This window comes from Salvelinus fontinalis, chromosome 37 (assembly GCF_029448725.1).
Source record: "Salvelinus fontinalis isolate EN_2023a chromosome 37, ASM2944872v1, whole genome shotgun sequence".
NCBI classification, from domain to species: domain Eukaryota; kingdom Metazoa; phylum Chordata; class Actinopteri; order Salmoniformes; family Salmonidae; genus Salvelinus; species Salvelinus fontinalis.
This window is the reverse complement of record NC_074701.1, coordinates 16034502-16057106: the sequence shown is the minus strand read 5'-3', so window position 1 is coordinate 16057106 and position 22605 is coordinate 16034502. Positions and strand designations below refer to the sequence as shown.

The following is a 22605-nucleotide window of genomic DNA, read 5'->3' as shown; positions in this document are numbered from 1 at the left end:
AAAATGAGAGGTCATCCTGGTAGTTTGTGTTGCTTTAGAGAAGAGATCTGGCTTCATTGTGTGTGTGTGTGTGTGTGTGTGTGTGTGTGTGTGTGTGTGTGTGTGTGTGTGTGTGTGTGTGTGTGTGTGTGTGTGTGTGTGTGTGTGTGTGTGTGTGTGTGTGTGTGTGTGTGTGTGTGAGAGAGAGAGAGACAGTCTTTGGGCATGAGCGTCCGCGATCAAACAGAGATGCCTTATTGTACCTCATCCTGAGGGGAGAAGGTGATCTGGGTGGACCCCCCTCCCAAATCCAGCATCCCCACAGTGGGTGTGTCAGAGCGGTGGAGACCCCCTGCAGAGAGAGCGAGAGAGGGCGAAAGAGGGGGTGGGGTGGGGGGGCAGTACTAGTGTGGTCACCAAAGAGGAACTGGGGATGCAGCGCTAGGCTAATCCAATAACAGGTAATCAAAATGTCTTGTCCAGAATATTAATCTATATTGCTGGTGTTCTGTTTATGTACCAGAATTAAGCCTGTTCAGAACATTGAGTTTGGGGCCAGGGCCCCGGAGGGTGAGGGTGGTAGGGTCAGTACAGGATGCCTTTAGTTCAATCCGTCACGCCAAGTAAACACTGACCCCTCACCACACCACACTAAGGCCTGACCCTTTGACTCAGATATTGACCATGTTTGGGTAGAGATGGTCACATCCCCAATGGAATATATTTTCTCTTACATATAGTACTCCTAATCTTGGAGCTTAATCTATATCGATCCTTACCAATACTACTTATGCCATTAGTAACTGACAGTTATCAAAGTTTGAAATCATCTCACCTATGAGGAAGTTGACAGTGATCCAAGCAGAGATCCCTTTGAGGAGAAAAAGAGATGGGGATTTACCTCATCCCCCTTAAATCAATCCTTCATAATACATGTAAAACATGTATACATAGTTTGTATTGAAATCATTTAAACACGTATTGAAGTTGATCATGGAACAGTGCTTAAGGTCAACTATTTAGGTCAAATGAGATGACACTGTTTATGCCATAATGTATGTAATCTACCGGTCAAAAGTTTTATTACACATTCATTCGCGGGTTTTTCTTTATTTTTACTATTTTCTACATTGTAGAATAATAGTGAAGACATCAAAACTATGAAATAACACATATGGAATCATGTAGTAACCAAAAAAGTGTTAAACTAATCAAAATAGATTTGAGATTCTTAAAATAGCCACTGTTTGCCTTGATAACAGCTTTGGACACACTTGGCATTCTCTCAACCAGCTTCATGAGGTAGTCACCTGGAATGCATTTCAATTAACCTGTTGGGGATGGGGGCGCTGTTTAGACTATTTATGCTAATGTGGCTAATTTTTTAAACGGCTTCCCACAAAATCCTTGATCGTACAATATGCATATTATTATTATTATTGGATAGAAAACAGTCTATAGTTTCTATAGGAGTTGAAATTTTGTCTCTAAGTGGAACAGAGCCCATTCTACAGCAATTTCCCTGACATGGAGTCAGATTTGAGAAACGTTGGCCACTTTTCTGAAGTCATTTAAACGGGCACTGTCGTTGCTATGACTATACGGACACTTCTTACGTCTTCCCCTGGATGCCTTTACGTGATGACGATTCCAACGGGCTCGATTGCTCGTTCACAGGCCCTACAAATGAAAAAAACCTTTAGCTAGCAAGTCTTTTCTTGCTGCGTAACGCGCGTGGAAGACACCGACCCTCTCCTGTTCCAAGCGTTAGTTTAGCCTGTTATATTTCTCCGGTCATCTTTTCACTCGTTATAGGAGTTACAAACATCACAAAGTAGTTAATTTAAAGCGTTTTATAGCAATTTATATCCGTTTAGTGCGATTTTGGGACATTTATTTTTGCAACGATGTGAAAAGTTGGGCACGCTTTTCAGTTCATCCCGAACGTAGTTGACATTTCCACATGGCAAGAGGACAGCTTTCCACCAAAAGACGATTTCTCCCAAGAAAGGATCCTTTGCCCAAGATACTGATGGAAGAACAGCTCAAGGTAGGACATTTTTATTATGATAAATCGTGTTTCTGTCGAAACATTTTAGTGGCTTAGGACGCCATGTTTTTTGACGTAGCTTCGCTTGGCGCAAACTGTATTGAAAAGTAAGGATAAATTAAAAAATGTAATAACGCAATTGTATTAAGAATTAAATTGTCTATCAATCCCTGTCCACCCTATATTTTTTAGTCACGTTTATGAGTATTTATGTATAAGAGTAGATCACTGTCTAAGTGGCGCAAGGACGTTTTCTTTACCAGCTTGTCTACATTTCACATTGTCTAACCATGATTTTGGTGGCTAAATATAAACATTTTCGATCAAACTGTATATGCATGTTGTAATGTGATGTTACAGGAGTGTCATCGGAAGAATTCTGAGAAGGTTAGTGAAAAAATTAATATCTTTTGGCGATGTTGACTTTTATCGCTCACTTTGGCTAGAATCAATGCTGGGCTGCTAATTGCTATGTGCTAAGCTAATATAACGATTTATTGTGTTTTCGCTGTAAGACACTTAGAAAATCTGAAATATTGTCTGTATTCACAGGATCTGTGTCTTTCGATTCGTGTATGCTGTGTATTTTTACGAAATGTTTGATGATTAGTAGTTAGGTAAACACGTTGCTCATTGTAATTATTCTAGTCCATTTGTGATGGTGGGTGCAATTGTAAACTATGCCATATACCTGAAATATGCACTTTTTTCTAACAAAACCTATCCCATACCATAAATATGTTATCAGACTGTCATCTAATGAGTTTTTTTGTTGGTTAGGGGCTATAAATATCTTAGTTTAGCCGAATTGGTGATGGCTACTGGTGTTGGTGGACAAATAAAAGATGGTGGATTATGCTAATGTGTTTTTAGGTAATAGATGTACATCTTTACATATTGTGTCTTCCCTGTAAAACATTTTAAAAATCGGAAATGTTGACTGGATTCATAAGATCTGTGTCTTTCATTAGCTGTATTGGACTTTAATGTGTGAAAGTTAAATATTTAAAAAAAATATTTTTTTTGAATTTCGCGGCACTGGTTTTTCAGTGGGGGGGGGGGGGGTGTGCCGCTAGCGCCACGCTGATCCTAGACAGGTTAACAGGTGTGCCTTGTTAAAAGTTACTTTGTGGAATTTCTTTCCTTCTTAATGCATTTGAGCCAATCATTTGTGTTGTGACAAGGTGAGGGGGTTATACAGAAGATAGCCCTATTTGGTAAAAGACCATGTCCATATTATGGCAAGAACAGCTCAAATAAGCAAAGAGAAACAACAGTCCATCATGACTAAGACATGAAGGTCAGCCTCCCGGGTGGCGCAGTGGTCTAGGGCACTGCATCGCAGTGCTAGCTGCGCCACCAGAGTCTCTGGGTTCGCGCCCAGGCTCTGTCGCAGCCGGCCGTGACCGGGAGGTCCGTGGGGCGACGCACAATTGGCATAGCGTCGTCCTGGTTAGGGAGGGTTTGGCCGGTAGGGATATCCTTGTCTCATCGCGCTCCAGCGACTCCTGTGGCGGGCCGGGCGCAGTGCGCGCTAACCAAGGGGGCCAGGTACACGTGTTTCCTCCGACACATTGGTGCGGCTGGCTTCCGGGTTGGAGGCGCGCTGTGTTAAGAAGCAGTGCGGCTTGGTTGGGTTGTGCTTCGGAGGACGCATGGCTTTCGACCTTCGTCTCTTCCGAGCCCGTACGGGAGTTGTAGCGATGAGACAAGATAGTAATTACTAGTGATTGGATACCACGAAAATTGGGGAGAAAAATGTGATAAAATTTAAAAAAATAAAAATAAAATAAAAAGACATGAAGGTCAGTCAATATGGAAAATTAAGAACTTTTAAAAGTTTCTTCAAGTGCAGTTGCAAAAACCATCAAGTGCTATGATGAAACTGGCTCTCATGAGGACCGCCACAGGAATGGAAGACCCAGAGTTACCTCTGCTGCAGAGCATAAGTGCATTAGAGTTACCAGCCTCAGAAATTTCAGGCCAAATAAATGTTTCACAGAGTTCAAGGAACAGACACTGTTCAGAGGAGACTGTGTGAATCAGGTCTTTGTGGTCAAATTGCTGCAAAGAAACCATTAATTTAGTCTGTTTAGGAAAGGTTTGAATCCTAAGCAACCTGTCTACACATTGTTTGAAGTGCAATAGATCATCATAGCTACTGTAGTAGATCAAAGCTGTGTGCTGGAAAACCTTGGTAGAGCATGGGTGAAGTAGGCACTGTGGTGCTCATGTGAATTTCCTTTATTTTTCGGCTTCAGACCAATGCCTACTTCTGTGTGAATCAGGCCTTTGTGGTCGAATTGCTGCAAAGCAACCACTACTAAAGGACACCAATAAGAAGAAGAGACTTGCCTGGGCCAAGAAACACGAGCAATGGACATTAGACCGGTGGAAAGTCGTACTTTGGTCTGGAGTCCAAATTGGAGATTTTTTGTTCCAACCGCCGTGTCATTGTGAGATGCGGTGTGGGTGAACGGATGATCTCCGCATGTGTATTTCCCACCGTAAAGCATGGAGGAGGTGTTATGGTGTGGGGGTGCTTTGCTGGTGACACTGTCTGTGATTTATTTAGAATTCAAGGCACACTCAACCAGCATGGCTACCACAGCATTCTGCAGCGATATGCCACCCCATCTGGTTTGGGCTTAGTTGTTTTTCAACAGGATAATCACCCAACACACCTCCAGGCTGTGTAAGGGCTAATTTACCAAGAAGGAGAGTGATGGAGTGCTGCATCAGATGACCTGGCCTCCACAATCCCCCGACCTCAACCAAATTGAGATTGGGATGAGTCGGACCGCAGAGGGAAGGTAAAGCAGCCAACAAGTACTCAGCATATGTGGGAACTCCTTCAGGACTGTTTGCAAAGCATTCCAGGTGAAGCTGGTTGAGAGAATGCCAAGAGTGTGCAAAGCTGTCATCAAGGCAAAGGGTTGCTATTTGAAGAATCTCAAATATAAAATTTATTTTGATTTGTTTAACACTTTTTGTTTACTACATGATTCCATATGTGTCATTTCATAGTTTTGATGTCTACACTATTATTCTACAATGTAGAAAATAGTAAAAATAAAGAAAAACCCTTGAATGAATGTGTTCTAAAACTTTTGACCGGTTGTGTATATTGCACATTGTTTGCACTTTGAGTATGACTCCATTGTGTGCATCAATGCATTTAACAACACTAATGACCCTTTCCTAGTTTATAGACTTTTACAGTAGGATGTTAAAAAGCAATTTACATTTACAAACAAACTTCAAACAGAGTGATGTGCTATAAGTCAAAACTACCATACGCTGTCACTTAGCTACCATACACTTTGTTCACTTCATCTGTCCTGCATCCCTCAAATTCTACTACATTTTTGCATTAACAAGTCTGTTCAAATCAGAGAAGTCTGAGTAATCTCTGTTAGGCTAAGCGTCTGGGGCAAGAGTGGCAAAAATCTAACTGATAAGGCGGCGAAATCCGTTTATGGATCGAGTGGGAGTTTAGCATTTCAGCTCAGCAATGACGCCAGGGGAATGTGTCCATTAGGCACAAAAACGTGAACTTCAAAATTAATTCAGTAATCATAAAATGCATTTTCCAAGGGTCAGGTCACCTCCACTGTAACAAGCTGATAAACTTGGGGAAAGAAGAAAAAATATTCAACCTCAGAAATGAATGGCGGATAATCGGTTTGCAGAGATTAAACTGAACATTATCCTACAGTCCCCTAATTGCTTGTATGAACTACTTTAAAAGGATTGGATTAAAATATTTTGTGTATTGCTTGTGCCCATATCGAACATGCCTTTCAACAAAAACACCAAAGTATATATTATTTCTATATAACAACAGTATTAAAGCATCAATGCCCACGGTATTGGCAGAGAATAGAAGGGTCAGTGCCGGGGCAAAGGACCAGAACCTAATAGCCACAGTGGCCCTGCCTGCCACCAAACAGCTGGATGTTGATCAAACAAGCCAGTAATGGACCAGAGAGGGCCTGGCCTCTATCATCTGGCCGTCCCACTAGACAGATGGGAATAGTGGCTGTGTGGTTCTAAAGGTCAAAGAGGGTCCCAGTCCAAGCCCAACTCCATTACTTGTGATTGTATTACTGTAGTTCTGCACTCAAGTCAAAGTTTTGCTATTATTAGTCATGGAGGTTAAAGTGTAGATTGACATGAAGTTAACTTGCTTTTCCATAATTCGCTAAGTCCCTCGGTATGCATTGGTAAAATCAGGGTCAGGTGAAACTGAGTGACTTCTCTAGCTCTCTGACCCAATGCAACACTAACCACATTTTCAAACGAGTAAAGTCATACCGTATAAAAAATAAATAAAAAACACAACAGTTTGTGATGGAAACAAGAAGTCTTGGTTCAATTTAATAAGTGCCGAAAGATAATTTGTTTGTTCGACATGGTGGGATCTTTTTGTGTCTGTAAAATAAATTATGTGAGGTGGAGACGCCTTTTTGTGCAAATATTGATATAAACCATCATATCGAAGTAAATTTGGAGTCACATGATGATATGGTGTGTGGTCCTCGACTCGGGGCACCATGCAGTTTTAGGCTACAGATGAAATAAGTTATGATGAACTTCGCAGGGTGGTGAAAGTGCACATGATGAGCTGAATGCCCCTTTCCAATACATATTGAGGATCTTATTATTTTGACATGATGACCGATGCTTGCAGTTTGACAAAAATATTCTCGCTCTTTCCATAATAGCATCATCATATAGACTAGCCTACCCACACTAGTGCTGAGCAACTAACTGAAATCTTTGTCGGTTTTTAAACAACTAATTGACTGAGGTCAGTTCAATTATTTGAATTTTATTTTGTTCTGTTTTTTTCTGTGAGCTCAATGCACACATTGTGCAGTTTCTCTAGAGATAAATCAGATCAAGCCCAAACTGTGCAATGTTGTAAAGAGTTGTAGTTTTCAAAAGGCCAAGGTTCTACATAGTTTAGCGCAGAAAACATTGTAATAAACTACAACGACCATAATCCATTGTGCATCTACTCGTCAGGTCTGTGTTTCTTTTACGCCTGCTTCATGAAAGAGACAGACAACGCGTGATCAAGAGAGATAGACAGCAGTTGCTTCGCAAGGCATCTCAAACTGAAAATACATTATCTACGTGATTGATAATTGGTATTCAGCAGTCATAAAACTATGCCTTATTTATTTTGAAGAACTATTAAAATACTGATTTTATCAGACAGCATAGGCAGCAGCTCTATAGAGATGACTTGGAATGAAATAATAAAGTCAACAAATAAAATAAATGTAGTAAAAACAATTTTTTTTAACATAACAAAAAGTAAGTTTGAATGACACTGAGGGGCAGTGTATTTACAGCTAATGCCGGTTTGCCTGAGGCTGATGCCGTGCAGGTGTTTGTACACATGCATATCCACACTCCTTCAAATGCTCACATGTACACATACACATGTAAATAGTGCAATACATGCACTCAAACATATTTAGTTGGCCTTGCTGTTATGATTTTTGTTGTCCTTGATGTCTTTAGTTTTTTGCATTTTTGTTTTCCTTGGTCTTTCTTTTAATTTTGTTGGTTGTTGGTGCATTGGGGGGTGGGGGGGTCTTGGGGGTGGGGAATGGAATATTTATTTTTAAAATTCTGTGGGGGGAGGGGGCCTTGGATGCTTGAGGGGCAGCTCTTGGGGAACTGTGGGAGGGGTAGCTCTTGGGGAACTGTGGGAGGGGTGTTGGAGGGCTGGTCGCCTGGCAGTTGGGAGCTTGGGCCAGTGAATGATGGATCGCTAGTTCGGGTCCCCATTTTTTGACCTTGTGGGAGATCTGTCGACGTGCCCTTGAGCAGGGCGTTGACCCTGGTTGCTTCTGTGAGTCACTCTGGATGTGAGTCTGTTAGATGACTAATGTGATGTAGTTGTTGAGCGGCTTCACTGCAAGTATATTGTATGTTTTAAAGAAAAATAAAAAGTAATACACAACTGAAATATTTGATTAAAGTAATGTGAATAAATTATGGTTAATAGTAATAAGAAGTAATGTGCAGTCACTACCATCATGGAACTTTTATGAATTGATTTATTAGGTGTTGTTACATCATTCAACCCTCCTAATAATTAGTGCATTTTAATGTAATATATATTTTCTTTTTACAGAAACCAAAACCCGTGATTATTTTTATAATTTAACCAAAACAGACCTCAAAAAGCACTAACCTGCACTGTATCTGCATGCTGTTGGCTAAAGTGCACGTGTCAAGACCAAAGTAGCACATTTGCTATTTAACTCAACAGTTTGTGACAAAACTATCGGTAGAGTTGAAAATGCAATGGAAACACATTGAGATTTTAATTCGGTACATGAAAACATACACAAGAAAGTACATTTTGAGTGCACTACATTACGCACTGATTTTTATTTGCAACAAGTCCGTTTGGTGGAAACACCACTGGTGGGAAAATGTGCATCTTTTCTTTATGCAGATTTTTTTATTTTATATATTCACAAGAAAATCTGTCGCCACTTGGATGGAACCCTAGTTAGTGGTGCGGAAAAATCCTACTCAAGGATCCAGTCCTATGATAACTGATGTTCACCAATTTCTGCTCACTTAAAAAGGCTTTATTTCCTTTTGATGCCAATTCATCATGCAAGATTAAAGAAAAACCTAGAAATGTTTGTTTCATGTACAGTTACAAGATGACATGGCGTCATACCCTGGGTTGTTCTGAACAGAATGGGCCTGTTTGTCTATTGTGACAAATTTGCAGCGGAACTCCTTTCTAAGCATACCAAAATGATGATATATCTCTCTGAACTGCCCTGTGAAAGCCTAACACTAAGATCGTATTTTATAAGTTAGCTAGTCATGTTCGCAAATGAACAAGCTTTCAAGTGATGCCCACTTGATCCAGATTGTGATTTTTAATGGACCGTTTTTGGATTGCGTAAACAATTGTGTGATGGCGGGGATTCAGGGTTGTGTTCCAAACAAAACTACAAGTGTGCTTGCTTTAGTTCCTCAACAGCACATCTAGGAGAGCTTAAAAAAAAGCACCCTATAGTTGAAGACCCTTCTTCGAGTTAAAAGTGCATTTAAATTACTTAAGAGCTGTGCACACTTTGGAGAGGTGTGTGTCCTTTCACTCAAACCCTTGTAATTGTTTTGTCTGTTGCACCTACCCCACAGATTTCAGATTTCATTAACAAATTAGCAAAAAGTTAGCAAAAAGTACAGTAAATGTAGAATGCAAATAAAATTAACAGTGTAATGTTTGGATTTAGTCTTGTTTCAGGTGAATTATTGTGTCCTCAATTTTGGTCTAATAAATTACCCATAATCTCCAAACTGTTTCCTTTTAATTGCTACCATGCCTATGCATATGCATTTCATATTTGGGTCTTTCTATAAATAAGAGTACCAGTGAGCATTTCTTGCAGTGGACAACTGTTTGGAGCTGTTACAAAGTCATTCATAATAATTTGCCTTTTTCTTCTTCACATGAATAGATTAAGATATACACTGAACAAAAATATAAATGCAACATGTAAAGTGTTGGTCCCATGTTTCATGAGCTGAAATAAAACATTTTAAAAATAATACTCAAATATTGTGCAAAAATTACATCCCTGTTAGTGAGCATTTCTCATCTGCCAAGATAGGCCACACCAGTCAGGTGGATGGATTATCAAGAAGCTGAATAAACAGAATTATCATTACACAGGTGCGCCTTGTGCTGGGGACAATAAAAGGCCACTAAAATGTGCAGTTGTCACAACACAATGCCACAGGTGTCTCAAGTTTTGAGGGAGCGTGCAATTGGCATGCTGAATGCAGGAATGTTCACCAGAGCTGTTGCCAAAGTATTGCGTGTTCATATCTCTACCATAAGCCGCCTCCAACGTTGTTTTAGAGAATTTGGCAGTACGTCCAACCGCAGACCACGTGTATGTTGTCATGTGGGCGAGCGGTTTGCTGGTGTCAACGTTGTCAGAGTGCCCCATGGTGGGTTGGGGTTATGGTATAGGCAGGCATAAGCTACGGACAACGAACACAATTGCATTTTATAGATTGCAAATTGAAGGCACAGAGATACTGTGACGAGATCCTGAGGCCCATTGTCGTGCCATTCATTCGCCACCATCACCTCATGTTTTAGCATGATAATGCATGGCCCAATGTCGCAAGGATCTGTACACAATTCCTGGAAGCTGAAAATGTCCACAGTTCTTCCATGGCCTGCAGACTCACCAGACATGTCACCCATTGAGCATGTTTGGGATGCTCCCTATGTTATGTTGTGCAAACAGGTTATGGGCACACATATCCCAAATAATGTATGGATTGAAAATCGAATGCTTCTAACAGAAAGCATTACTTTAACATGATGAATCAAGACAAATCGATATTGTCATTAACAGGGTTCTTCAATAATTATGCATAATAGTTGTTTGATGCGCATATGATCTCCGGCTGTTTAGTTGTGTGGGGGAAATGATCGTTGATTTTGGAAAGGATTTTCTGAATGACAGTCAAGTGATAGAGCTGGCGTGATACTGCACGTGATTGAACAACCAATGTGCTCAAATTAATGTTGATCTGCACAATTGACTGAACATTTGTGTCTATGTTACGGCACTGCACAATTGACTGAACATTTGTGTCTATGTTACAGCAGTCAAGATAATTAGCCTAGGTCGTGGACAACATTGTCATGATTCCGGAGGTAAGATTACAGTCCTGTACGTTTTGATCTTTGGTTTTCAGAGCTTTTTATTTTGTGTACCTTTATTTAACTAGGCAAGTCATTTAAGAACAAATTCTTATTTACAATGATGGCCTACCCCGGCCAAACCCTAACGGCGCTGGGCCAATTGTACACCGCCCTATGGAACTCCCAATCCCGGATGGTTGTGATACAGCCTGGAATCGAACCAGGATCTGTAATGACGCCTCTAGCACTGAGATGCAGTGCCTTAGGCTGCTGCGCCACTCAGGAGCAATCGGGAACTTGAAAACGGATTGTTTATTCATTTTTTTATAGGACAAAAAAATTATTGCTTGATTTTCGGTTTTGCATATAAAACCAATAAAATATATTTTGATTTTCACATGTGGCGAGTTAAATGTGGAATGCCAGTCATTGGTTAAGTGCACAGCTAACAACTTCCTGTCCTTTCAAAGTTGGAGTTAACCCTTCTACCTCCATTCTATGAATCTATGATCTATTAACTAATCAATGAATAGCTGCCCATACCGCACCACAGTGCCAAGATAAAGTATGATTTTTACATTTCTGCAAAGGACTTAGTGTGTATTGACTTATTAATAAACTGATGCTATTGTAAATCCTAGCTACCTAACTTACCATTTGTTATCTTATTCACTGATGCCATAAAGCCAGAACAACAGTATCTATTTCTAGACTAGAGATATGCCCCTAGCTATAGTTAGTCAGTGGTTGCACATCTAGCTAGCTGGAATGAAGCCTGGGTGTGAATAGTAGACATGTAAATATATTATTTCACTGTTTACAGCAGGTCTTCAGCTACCCAGAACTGTCTGATCACCCTGATAAGGTGCCGTGTGTGTCCAGCTTACACCTGTGTATAGCAATGGAATAAAGCATTCAACCAATGCCTCGAGTAGTGCTGTAGGTCCACCACACACCCGGAGGGTTGTGGGGTCCTGTCCAGAAACAACCCCAAGCCCCTACCCTTAGACACTTGTGGAGAGCCGAGAAGATTGGACAGGTGTAAGCAATCCCGACAAAATTACACCAAGCCGTTCAGAGGGTAAGGTGGAGCTCTCACCATGTTACCACCCATCAATCGCTCTCAGATCTCCACAAGTGTCCAGCCTCTGGGAAGTAGGGGCTAGGGGTTGTTTCTGGATAGGCTATGGGTATTATGTTAGTGCAATCAGTCTGGCACAGTCTAAAAATGCTAAAAGGTGCAGTGAAATTGATTTCCCCCCCCAGAAAAAATATCTCCACTCACACACACTATGAGTTAGGGATGGGATGATATCAGTAAAGCAACATCTTTTCCATGGCAAAAATGAAAACATGAAGCAGACCAAACTATAACTCCTTTAAAAACCTGCTGTATGTAAAATATAGCTTGGAAAATAAATAACTCTGACTCTGGATGACAACATGTTTGTTTCCAACATTAGTGCCGTTTTCCTAACGAAGTAAAAATCCGCGAAGCATTTTATTTCCTTGCCCGCGATACTGGTATCATCCCAGCCCTACGATGAGGTCAAAATAACACTGACATTGTGAAAATGATGATAATGCCCTTATGTGTAAGAGCTGTTTGAAAAAAAAGTGCCTGAAGTATCAGCCTGTTCAGGTGGGATGGAACTTTTGGCCCATATCATGACGTCACAATGTGATCTGACTATAACAGACCAATGACTGTTCATCTGGGTAAGGGGGTGGGCTCTAGACTCTATCAGCCAATCAGGGCTGTGTATGTAAATATCTTAATTTGTTTCCCCAACACCCACACTGAGCATTTGAAGGGCCAAAGGAGGCTCAGGGAAATAAATTACAAAATGCGTTATTTTCATTAAATAAACAGTGATTTAGACATACAGTGATGATTTAAAAATATAATTACAACAATTGCATGGGCTTTAATAGCAGTCAAGTACCTGCTTCCTCTGTCCTTGCATTTCCTTGATTCGTTGCATCTGCTTTCCTCATCTCCAATTTGTAAGTCGCTCTGGATAAGAGCGTCTGCTAAATGACTTAAATGTAAATGTCTTTATCAAAAATCATTTTATGAGAAGGTTCAGAGGTCCTTCTGCTCTCACCTTATCCAATGGGTTTCCCCCATTCCTCACCTTCTCAAAGCACATTGGGGGAGAGGAGTGAAAGTTCTTCCCCTCAGGCAACAATGCACTTTCAAGAAGAGGCAAGGAGTGGAGAAAACAAGGACAGAGGAAGCAAGAATTTGACTGTTAGTTTTCTAAGACAGACACACACACACAATGCTTGAAGAGTTTACTGAATAATGATTGTATTATATCAACTATTAAAACATAAATGCTGTTGATCTTTTTCATTATTCAGCAATGTTTAGCATGGCTATAAATGGTGAAGTTGACTAAAGCACAAAAAGACCTGGCAACTAAGCTTGAGAAATAAACATGCTGTGTCTATGCCTCTTGTGACATGTTCAATGACATGTAGATGTGTTGTTGTTGCTAGGTGGAGTTACAGTCTCATTGTGCCTACCTAGACTTTTATTCTTGTAACTACACTTGAAGCTGCAAGAAAATCATATATAAATGTATATCAAACCATTTAGAAATGTTGACCCTGATGTCACACATTGGCCCCTATTTTTATAGAAAGACTAATTTCTTCTGTAATAAACACTTAAATCTAGCCCTATCCATATAGGCCAATTCCCATAAGTGTAAAGTGTTGAAGACATGCTCCGGGAACTTTGGTGACTAGTAAGTATTCTTTAAACCTCCTGCTTTGGGCTGGATGTGTCAATGTGTAGTTCATACCATGCGTAAATCGATGAGCAGAATTACTGTCTTACCGACAAATCCCTAGTTTGAAAGACACTATTTACCGGAAAATGTGTGGTGCCATTTTCCCTACATTTTACCCCACTAGCAATTAGAGTTCCGGCCAATGAGCTTTAGCCCCTCGCCATTTGAGTGACAGACAGCAAGATGCAGAGCGAGAGAGCAATGACGTGGTGCACATATGTGACGTAGTAAATAAATTAACTGTCATAACCGTGAAAGAAAAACAACTGCTGACTGAAGACAGGACGCCCGGGCATTCTTTCCGTTTCTGCAGGAAAATGGACTCTTTACAACATGATGAAACCACAGATAGGAGCCAGATGTCTCTCAGGATGTATAAATCAGAAGCATCTGTTTAGATAATTTGTTGTATATTACTTCTGAGGCACAGCCGAGAACATAAATTGCTTATTTTTTGACTGGACTGATAGCCTGCATCTGATGGTCAGTCTGAGAGGGAGACTGCAGCAATCAGGCTGCCTCTCAACCTAATCAGTGTCCCTCCGCTCGCTCTCCTTCCGCTGAGAAAAAGGAAAAGTCTTCCAGCTGACAGCGAAACTCAAGTCACACTGCATTATTTGTCTCATGCACCAATTCATGTTGTTACTCCTATGACCCAAACATTTTGAATCATTCCTTGATATTAAAAAAAGACAAGCCACAAAAAACAAAAAGCTTATCGGAAACACTTTGCGATACTCATTCATTGCAGCTACCATGCTGGTTGTAGGGAGAAGTACAGTACCAGTCAAGTATGGACACCTACTCATTCCAGGGTTTTTTCTTTTTTTTAATTATTTTCCTCATTGTAAAATACTGAAAACATCACAACACTTCTTTGGTTACTACATGTATCCATATGTGTTATCAATATTTTATATTTGAGATTCTTCCAAAGTGGCCACCCTTTGCTTTTGACAGCTTTGCACACTCTTGGCACTCTCTCAAACAGTTTCATGAGGTAGTCCCCTGGAATGCATTTCAATTAACGGGTGTGCCTTGTTAAAAGCTAATTTGTGGATTATCTCTCCATAATGTGTTTGCTCCAATCAGCTGTTGTGACAAGGTAGGGGTGGTATACAGAAGATAGCCATACTTTTATTTAACTAGGCAAGTCAGTTAAGAACAAATTCTTATTTACCATGATGGCCTTCTGCAGGGACGGGGGCTGGTATTAAAAGTTTAATAAAAATATTGGACAAACACACACACACATCACAACAGTACATAAAGAGAGACTTAAGACAAAGACATAGCAAGGCAGCAACACATGACAATACAGCATGGTTGCAAACAACATGGTACAAACATTATTGGGCACAGACAAAAGCACAAAGGGCAAGAAGGTAGAGACAACAATACATCACACAAAGCAGCCACAACTGTCAGTAAGTGTCCATGATTGAGATGAACTGTCCAGTTTGAGTGTTTGTTGCAGCTCGTTCCAGTCGCTAGCTGCAGTGAACTGAAAAGACAAGCGACCCAGGGATGTGTGTGCTTTGGGGACCTTTAACAGAATGTAACTGGCAGAACGAGTGTTATGTCAAGGATGAGGGCTGCAGTAGATATCTCAGATAGGGGGGAGTGAGGCCTAAGAGGGTTTTATAAATAAGCATCAACCAGTTGGTTTTGCGACAGGTATACAGAGATGACCAGTTTACAGAAGAGTATAGAGTGCAGTGATGTGTCCTATAAGGAGCATTGGTGGCAAATCTGATGGTCGAATGGTAAAGAACATCTAGCCGCTCGAGAGCACCCTTACCTGCCGATCTATAAATTAAGCCTCCGTAATCTAGCATGGGTAGGATCGTCATCTGAATCATGGTTAGTTTGGCAGCTGGGGTGAAAGAGGAGCGATTACGATAGAGGAAACCAAGTCTAGATTTAACCTTAGCCTGCAGCTTAGATATGTGCTGAGAGAAGGACAGTGTACCGTCTAGCCATACTCCAAAGTACTTGTATGAGGTGACTACCTCAACCTCTAAACCACAGGTGTCAAACTCATTCCACGGAGGGCCGAGTGTCTGCGGGTTTTCGCTCCTCCCTTGTACTTGATTGATGAATTAACATCACTAATTAGTTAGGAACTCCCCACACCTGGTTTTCTAGGGCTTTATTGAAAGGAAAAACCTGCAGACACTAGGCCCTCCGTGGAATGAGTTTGACACCCCTGCTCTAAACCATCAGAGGTAGTAATCACACCTAAAACTTCCACTCACCACCAAATATGGTGATGAGAGGAAGTCCAGTAGCGGGAAGTGGGAGAAGATGGAGCTAGATGAAACTTGGCCGACGTTCTGCAAATTTTCGCATTGATGAAACATTAGATCTCAATTCAGTTCTGTTCCCAAAACTAAAATCTCTTACGAACAGAGTACACTGCGTTTTGTACACTTGATCCTTTGCCAAAATAGCGTTCTTTAGAAGTGTATGGGCGAATTGAGTTATTGCACGCGCACGCTTCACAGAGAAGGTGTTCCCTATAGGAAATATGCAAATACATGCTAACACGTGCCACTAGGATCTCTCTAGCTTGTACTTAACTCTGCCCACCTCCGTGCTTGTTCTGCCCACTATGTTTAATTTGCTCGCATTGGAAACGACGCTGATGAGATATCTTGGGTTAGTTACCAGTATCTTCGATTAAACTTTGTTGCTCCTTGCTGAAACAAGCAAAACAACATGGTGTTGTAGCAAACAAGTCTTTGGTTGCCTAGGCAAGGCCCCCTTCCTTGCAGCAGCAGCACATGCAGTCAGACAGGAGCGGAGACAATGTCTCTTTTTTTGTACTAGTTGAACGGTTGTAACGGTGACCAAGATCATTTGGCTGACCAGTAACAGTCATCCAAAATTCCACAGCCATCACAGCCCTACCATGAAACTAGAAATACCTGCACAGGAAGGAAGTGTTTTGTGAAACTACAGGTGGTTGAAGGCCAGACATACCTTCATCAGCGCCATCCATTATGGACACACTGTCCCCTCTGGACAGGAATGGAGACTCCACAAACACCTCTCTCACCTTGATAGAAAGCTTTAGGTAAGTTCACAATCATGTTTGGAAGCTGGTTTCCACATGCATTCTCCAGGTACATTCTTTCTATAATAAAACTATTTTTTTCAATACATGCATGTAGACTATTTACGTAATTGACTATTTAGATTGAATTCAAGCCACACCTCACTTTGTTGTACAAAGCGTTAGGGTGAGGAAACACTGCCATGTAGAGGGATCAATCCAAGAGGTCAATTAACAACTACATAGCAGTATTATATGTTTAGGATTAAATGGAGAAAGAGAGAGGTGGAGAGGAGGATGTGTGAGCAGTGGAGGATCCGGAACACTGACAGGCGATAAAACTAGCGCATAAGAGGTCACTTATGCAATAAACTCAAGACAATAATTGCTTTCAGCTGATAGTATTACAGTTAGGGGTGAATGTAGATATGTTATGCAATTACATTGCTTAGCTAATTTCTAAGTAGGCAACTCATGCCTTAACTGCTACCAACCTACATTCTCTTTCCATCACAACTTTTACAGTGTAAAGTCGGAAATCAGAGTGAAATGTAACAAGATGGCTAACACGAAAGATAACTCCACAGGGTGTGAGTGGGGATTGTGCAGTGTTTGTGATCTGGTCATCTATCTATGCAGTGAGTCCACAGACAGTGACCAGCGGCGAAAGGCTCACCCTGTCCAGTAGGTGTGTGGCCTTCTCCCCAGGCAGAAGGCGAAGGCCTGCAGTGGCCTTGAGGACCAGAGGAGTGCTGCTCCACACTGAGGAGGGAATGCTGTCCTGGGCCACCTCCAACAGCTCCAAGATCCCTTCTTTACACTGAGAAACAACCCACAGAGAAGGCAAGAGATTAGATTTCAAAAGATAGTCAGAGCAATAAGAAATGGCCTACTTTCAGGACTGTTAGCTGTAGATGTGGCACAAAGCTTTTTGTCAATATACAGTGCCCTCGGAAATTATTCGGACCTCTTGACCTTTTCCACATTTTGTTACGTTACAGCCCTTTTAATACATTTTAGAGTTCGTTTTTGTTCCTCCATCTACACACAATACCCCATAATGAAAGCAAAAACAGGTTTAGAATTTTTTGCAAATGTATCAAAAATAAAAAACAGAAATATCACATTTACATAAGTATTCAGACCCTTTACTCAGTTCTTGTTGAGGCACCTTTGGCAGTGATTACAACCTCACGTCTTCTTGGGTATGACGCTACAAGCTTGGCACACCTGTACTTGGGGAGTTTCTCCCATTCTTCTCTGCAGATCCTCTCAAGCCCTGTCAGGTTGGATGGGGAGCGTCCACAGATATTTTCAGGTTTCTCAAGAGATGTTCGATTGGGTTCAAGTCCGGGATCTGGCTGGGCCACTCAAGGACATTCAGAGACTTGTCCCGAAGCCACTCCTGCGTTGTCTTGGCTGTGTGCTTAGGGTCATTGTCTTGTTAGAAGGTGAACCATCATCCCAGTCTGAGGTGCTGAGCACTCTGGAGCAGATTTTCATCAAGGATATCTCTGTACTTTTCTCTGTTCATCTTTCCCTCGATCCTAACTAGTCTCCCAGTCCCTGGTGGAGTGCTGCAGAGATGGTTGTCCTTCTGGAAGGTTCTCCCATCTCCAGAGGAACTCTGGAGCTCTGTCAGAGTGACCATTGGGTTCTTGGTCACCTCCCTGACCAAGGCCCTTCTCACCCGATTGCTCAGTTTGGCTGGGTGGACAGCTCTAGGGAGAGTCTTGGTGCTTCCAAACCTCTTCCATTTAAGAATGATGGCCACTGTGTTCTTTGGGATCTTCAATGCTGCAGAAATGAGAACCTTCCAGAAGGACAACCATCTCTGCAGCACTCACATGTTTCATGTGCCAGTGTGTGCCTTTCCAAATCATGTCCAATCAATTGAATTTACCACACGTGGACTCTAATCAAGTTGTAGAAACATCAAGGATGATCAATGAAAACAGGATGCACCTGAGCTCAATTTTGAGTCTCATAGCAAAGGGTCTGTATACTTATGTAAATAATGCATTTCTGTCTAGTTTTTTTTTACATTTGCAAAAATGTATAAACCTGTTCTCAATTTGTTATTATGGGGTATTGTGTGTAGATTGAGAAAATATTTTTATTTAATCCATTTTAGAATAAGGCTGTAACGTAACAAAATGTGGAAAAAGGGGTCTGAAAACTTTCCGATTGCACTGTACATGAAGTTGATTACCTTTTCTGGATTATCAGCATATGCAGATAGACCTGGTTTTATTGCTCTGAATGTTTCATGTGCCAATTTAGGAGCTTCTGTGGGGGGAAAAAAGACAAACAAAAAAGTTGTATAAAGCCCGCTGCAGAGAAAAACTTATTTCACAATTTAATAGGAATTGTAGGGTGATAATGTCGATTTAATTAATGCTAATAGTTCCCACAAAGGCAGAGATCCATGGCAAGCTGCGTGCTATTATACAGTAGCCTACATAACACTGCCTTAACAAGTGACTTGTTCGATCTTGTCAGAATTTATACATTTCTTCTGTGATGCTTATGATCTACTGACATGTCTGTGCAAAACAATTAAGGTTATTTCAACATAAACAGCAGGTGCTTGGTAACCATTAGAATAACAATCATAGATTTAACAATAACGCCAAAACAGCACTTATGTGATTTATCTTAATGTTGAAATAATGCGATAACTAAGCCATTTGGCAAAGCTTCACAGAAACTTTATTTTTATTTTTAGGATTCCTGATATGAGGCAGCGTAAGCCTAATATGAGGCTCTAAATGAAGTAATGAATTTGTGCATTTTGTACTGGCAACATCACATAATACAAATTAAGCCTGAAAGCCTTCTCACATGAATTCAAATCTGTAATTAATAGTTTTTGCTGCCTCACATGGCTGACAAATGCTAAAAGCAATGCAGAAACTTACATTTAATTGATTCCTTTTGGTAAACTACATTTGCAGATGCAGCTTATTCTATGTACATGCACCCAAACATACCATGAATGGATGGAATAGAGCCAATATACATTTTCGGGTTGAGAGGTATGGAAGTAAATTTTAAACATTATTTTCTACCTCTCCCAGGCAAGGGGTGTAATATTTGTTATCACATGTACCGTACCATTGTCCTCCAGTTGAAACTTGAAGACATGGATCCTTGTCCCTGTGCTCCCAGCATCAAACATAACTCCATACTGGAAACGTCCGCTGACCACTTCTGAGGAGGTTGGTCTGTTCGGGCTGCCCGACAAGCCCAATCTGGGGTGGAAGTGAGGTGGTATTTTGGAGATGGCTGGCCTTACACCATCATAGTGGTGCGTAACAAACATCAGGTAAGCTGCCAGGCAGCCCAAGAAGACAAAAACACTGGCAATCTTCGGTAACCTCATGGTGACTGGTGTGTGTAAGGCACATTCTGCAGTTCCATACAGAACTAAAGGCTGGCTGTTCAATCTGCTGTTCCTCCTAGAAATGAAACAGACATACAGCAGTTAGCCATCTGATAGAAAGCTGTTAAATAATTGACATCAAGGAGGTCATCAAGGCTTAGCTAGCTAGGCCACCTGTACTCATAATTTTAAGCTTTTCAATTATATCACTAGAATGTAGAAACTGTTCCAACTAGTAAGCTACATAACTACATTAAAAAGATGTTCTCCAGTGATTTTGGAACTTTTTCTTTTGAAAAGTGATATCCCAAATATAAATACAGTAAAAGTACACACACTAATGGGAGACATTTTTTGTTGTTGAGCAAATGTGTTTTTTTAGACGACTAAACTTCAAGGGGTATGGCATTCAAAGAGTGGCAGTTAGCCTAGTGGTTAAGAGCGTTGGGACAGTAACTGAAAGGTCACGGTTCAAATCCCCCAGCTGACTAGGTAAACAAAATCTAAATGAAGTGCCTTGCTCGTGATGTCACCGTCCTCCCCCTTGCTTGAGGAACAATAGAGGGGCAATAGACAACAAATGAGGAAAGCCCCCCCCATCCACTTGTGCAATGTCATGACTTACCTGTGCCTTTTGTTAAGTAAATCAGGTGTTAAATAATGTGAAACTGGAGTGCCGCTTTAACACATTGCAATCGGTGATCCAGGTATGTCATGACATAACACACGTGTGAGGAGGGGTTCTTAGGCACGACGCATCACGACGTGCCTAGACACAGCCCTTAGCTGTGGTACGTGGGCCATATACCACAAACACCTGAGGTGCCTTATTGCTATTATAAACTGGTTACCAACGTAATTTGGGCAGTAAAAATACATGTTTTGTCATACCCGTGGTATACGGCAGTCAGCCAATCAGCATTCAGGGCTCGAACCACGCAGTTTAAAAAGGTAATCAGCACAGGTGGTCGCGTTGTCTTCCGTAGCGTTGTCTTCCGTAAACAAGCGCTGTAACACGGAAATATTGCCGTGTGAGAACACATCCTATCAATGTTTGAATTAATTTAACGTTTTGAATATGTTTTCTCGCTGATATGAAAGATACGGTCCTTATGTTTCCATGTTAGTGTTCAGACCAAGCGTCGGGAATTTTAACAAACTTCCCCCGGGCCCTACAGAAGATGCCTTTGTCCAACAATGACTCAATGTGTAATGGAACTGAGAGTTATTATCAATGGCTGAGTTTCTCTTGACCTGTGACTTCTGTAAGACGACATGGGGTGGGTTTCTCACTTTTGCACTGCTAGTATGAAATCGTATGTACCTAGAATAGTGGCAGGCTAACTGTCACTGTATTTTATGGCTGTGAGAGATGTCAAATGTATTCGCAGCTAGCAAGCTACTGTAACTGGCTTTGTCCCTGGCTTGCTGATATTGAAGACAACTTACAAAACAAAAGATGGATACATACCTATGCGTGGATCATAAGTAGCTACTTACTCTGATTACAGTTGCATGTTCGATATTCCTATTTCGGACGACGGCTTGACTAATACTCACGATATGTCAAATAATTAGCTTAGTGCGCGAAAATCAACCAGAGACTTTTGAGGAGAAGGGGAAACTCCATTGGAATTTTATGAACGCTCATAGAACACGTTGCTCATGCGTTGTCAATGGGCCGCGCGGTGCATTCTGGTCAATTCTGGGACAAGGAGAGCTATCAAAAAACCAACATTAGCATGAATTTAGTTAACAGAACTACACCATTACAAACATTTTCCGGATGTGGGAGAATTAACTTTTCTCTGTAATATCGTATAGCTTTTGGAATCGTGACATTACGTACTTTTGAGGAAAGTAGACAGGTTTCTTGACTCATACCCTGACTTTGAGAAGTGATTGCTTGACGATTACTTTAGCAACCGCGTGACGCATCATGAGAACGTGAACACAATTGGTCGACAGTCTGCTGGGTGAGGCGTTATAAGTTCCTCCACTGCCCTATCCTTTCTCTAACATCGCTGCCTCAACCCAACCCCCGATACCGCGTTCAAAACAACTGGGAACTCGGAAATCTCCGACTTAAATGCGTTCATGGCAACTGGGAACCCCATTTGTATTGAAACACAAAGAGTCTCTGTTTAATTATGTCAGTGTGTGGTGATGATGTGGGAAGAAAATACCAAAGAGGTGCCTGGTGTTTTTAAGACAACGTCGGACTCTGGAAAAAAACGAGATCCAATCATGACATCAGTGATCTTCATGTCGAAAAGACGGAGTTCTAGAAAGATGCCAGAATTTCCGAGTTGGATAACTGTTAAAAACGATTTTTCCCAGTCGAAACTCGTTTTTTTCCTCAGAGTTCGCAGTTGTTTTGAACACACAGTAGTCAGTTCCAATTTGTTTTGAACGCTGCATATCTTCTCCCGTTTTGATAGCTTCAATTTTATTGGTTTTGTAACTGTAACATTGATAAGATTCCTACAAAATGATCTGCAGACAAGTGTTCTTAGTGTGGTAATTAAAATATTTAAACAAATTCTGACAGAGGTATTTCATTTAGAACAATAAGTATATTTCTTATAGAAACAAGTCTTTGTTTTTTAAGAACTGATT

General features: G+C 41.0%; 1 protein-coding gene across 10 annotated transcripts in view; it reads right to left on the bottom strand.

The window, feature by feature from the left end:
• Positions 1-21922, bottom strand: part of LOC129836234 (ectonucleoside triphosphate diphosphohydrolase 6-like) — a 36499-nt gene extending 14577 nt beyond the window's left edge. For 3 of the 10 annotated variants that reach the window (XM_055902118.1, XM_055902125.1, XM_055902126.1), the window contains exons 1-9: positions 21836-21922; positions 21458-21706; positions 20878-20994; positions 19719-20062; positions 18814-18890; positions 17278-17421; positions 16529-16604; positions 815-850; positions 243-331 (exon numbers count right to left, since the gene is read on the bottom strand). In XM_055902118.1, the coding sequence (XP_055758093.1) occupies positions 243-331; positions 815-850; positions 16529-16604; positions 17278-17421; positions 18814-18890; positions 19719-19986 (690 nt within the window). In that variant the 5' untranslated portion in view covers positions 19987-20062; positions 20878-20994; positions 21458-21706; positions 21836-21922. The other 7 variants (XM_055902119.1, XM_055902122.1, XM_055902123.1 and 4 more) reach the window with 7 other exon arrangements.
• Between the last annotated feature and the right edge of the window lie 683 nt (positions 21923-22605).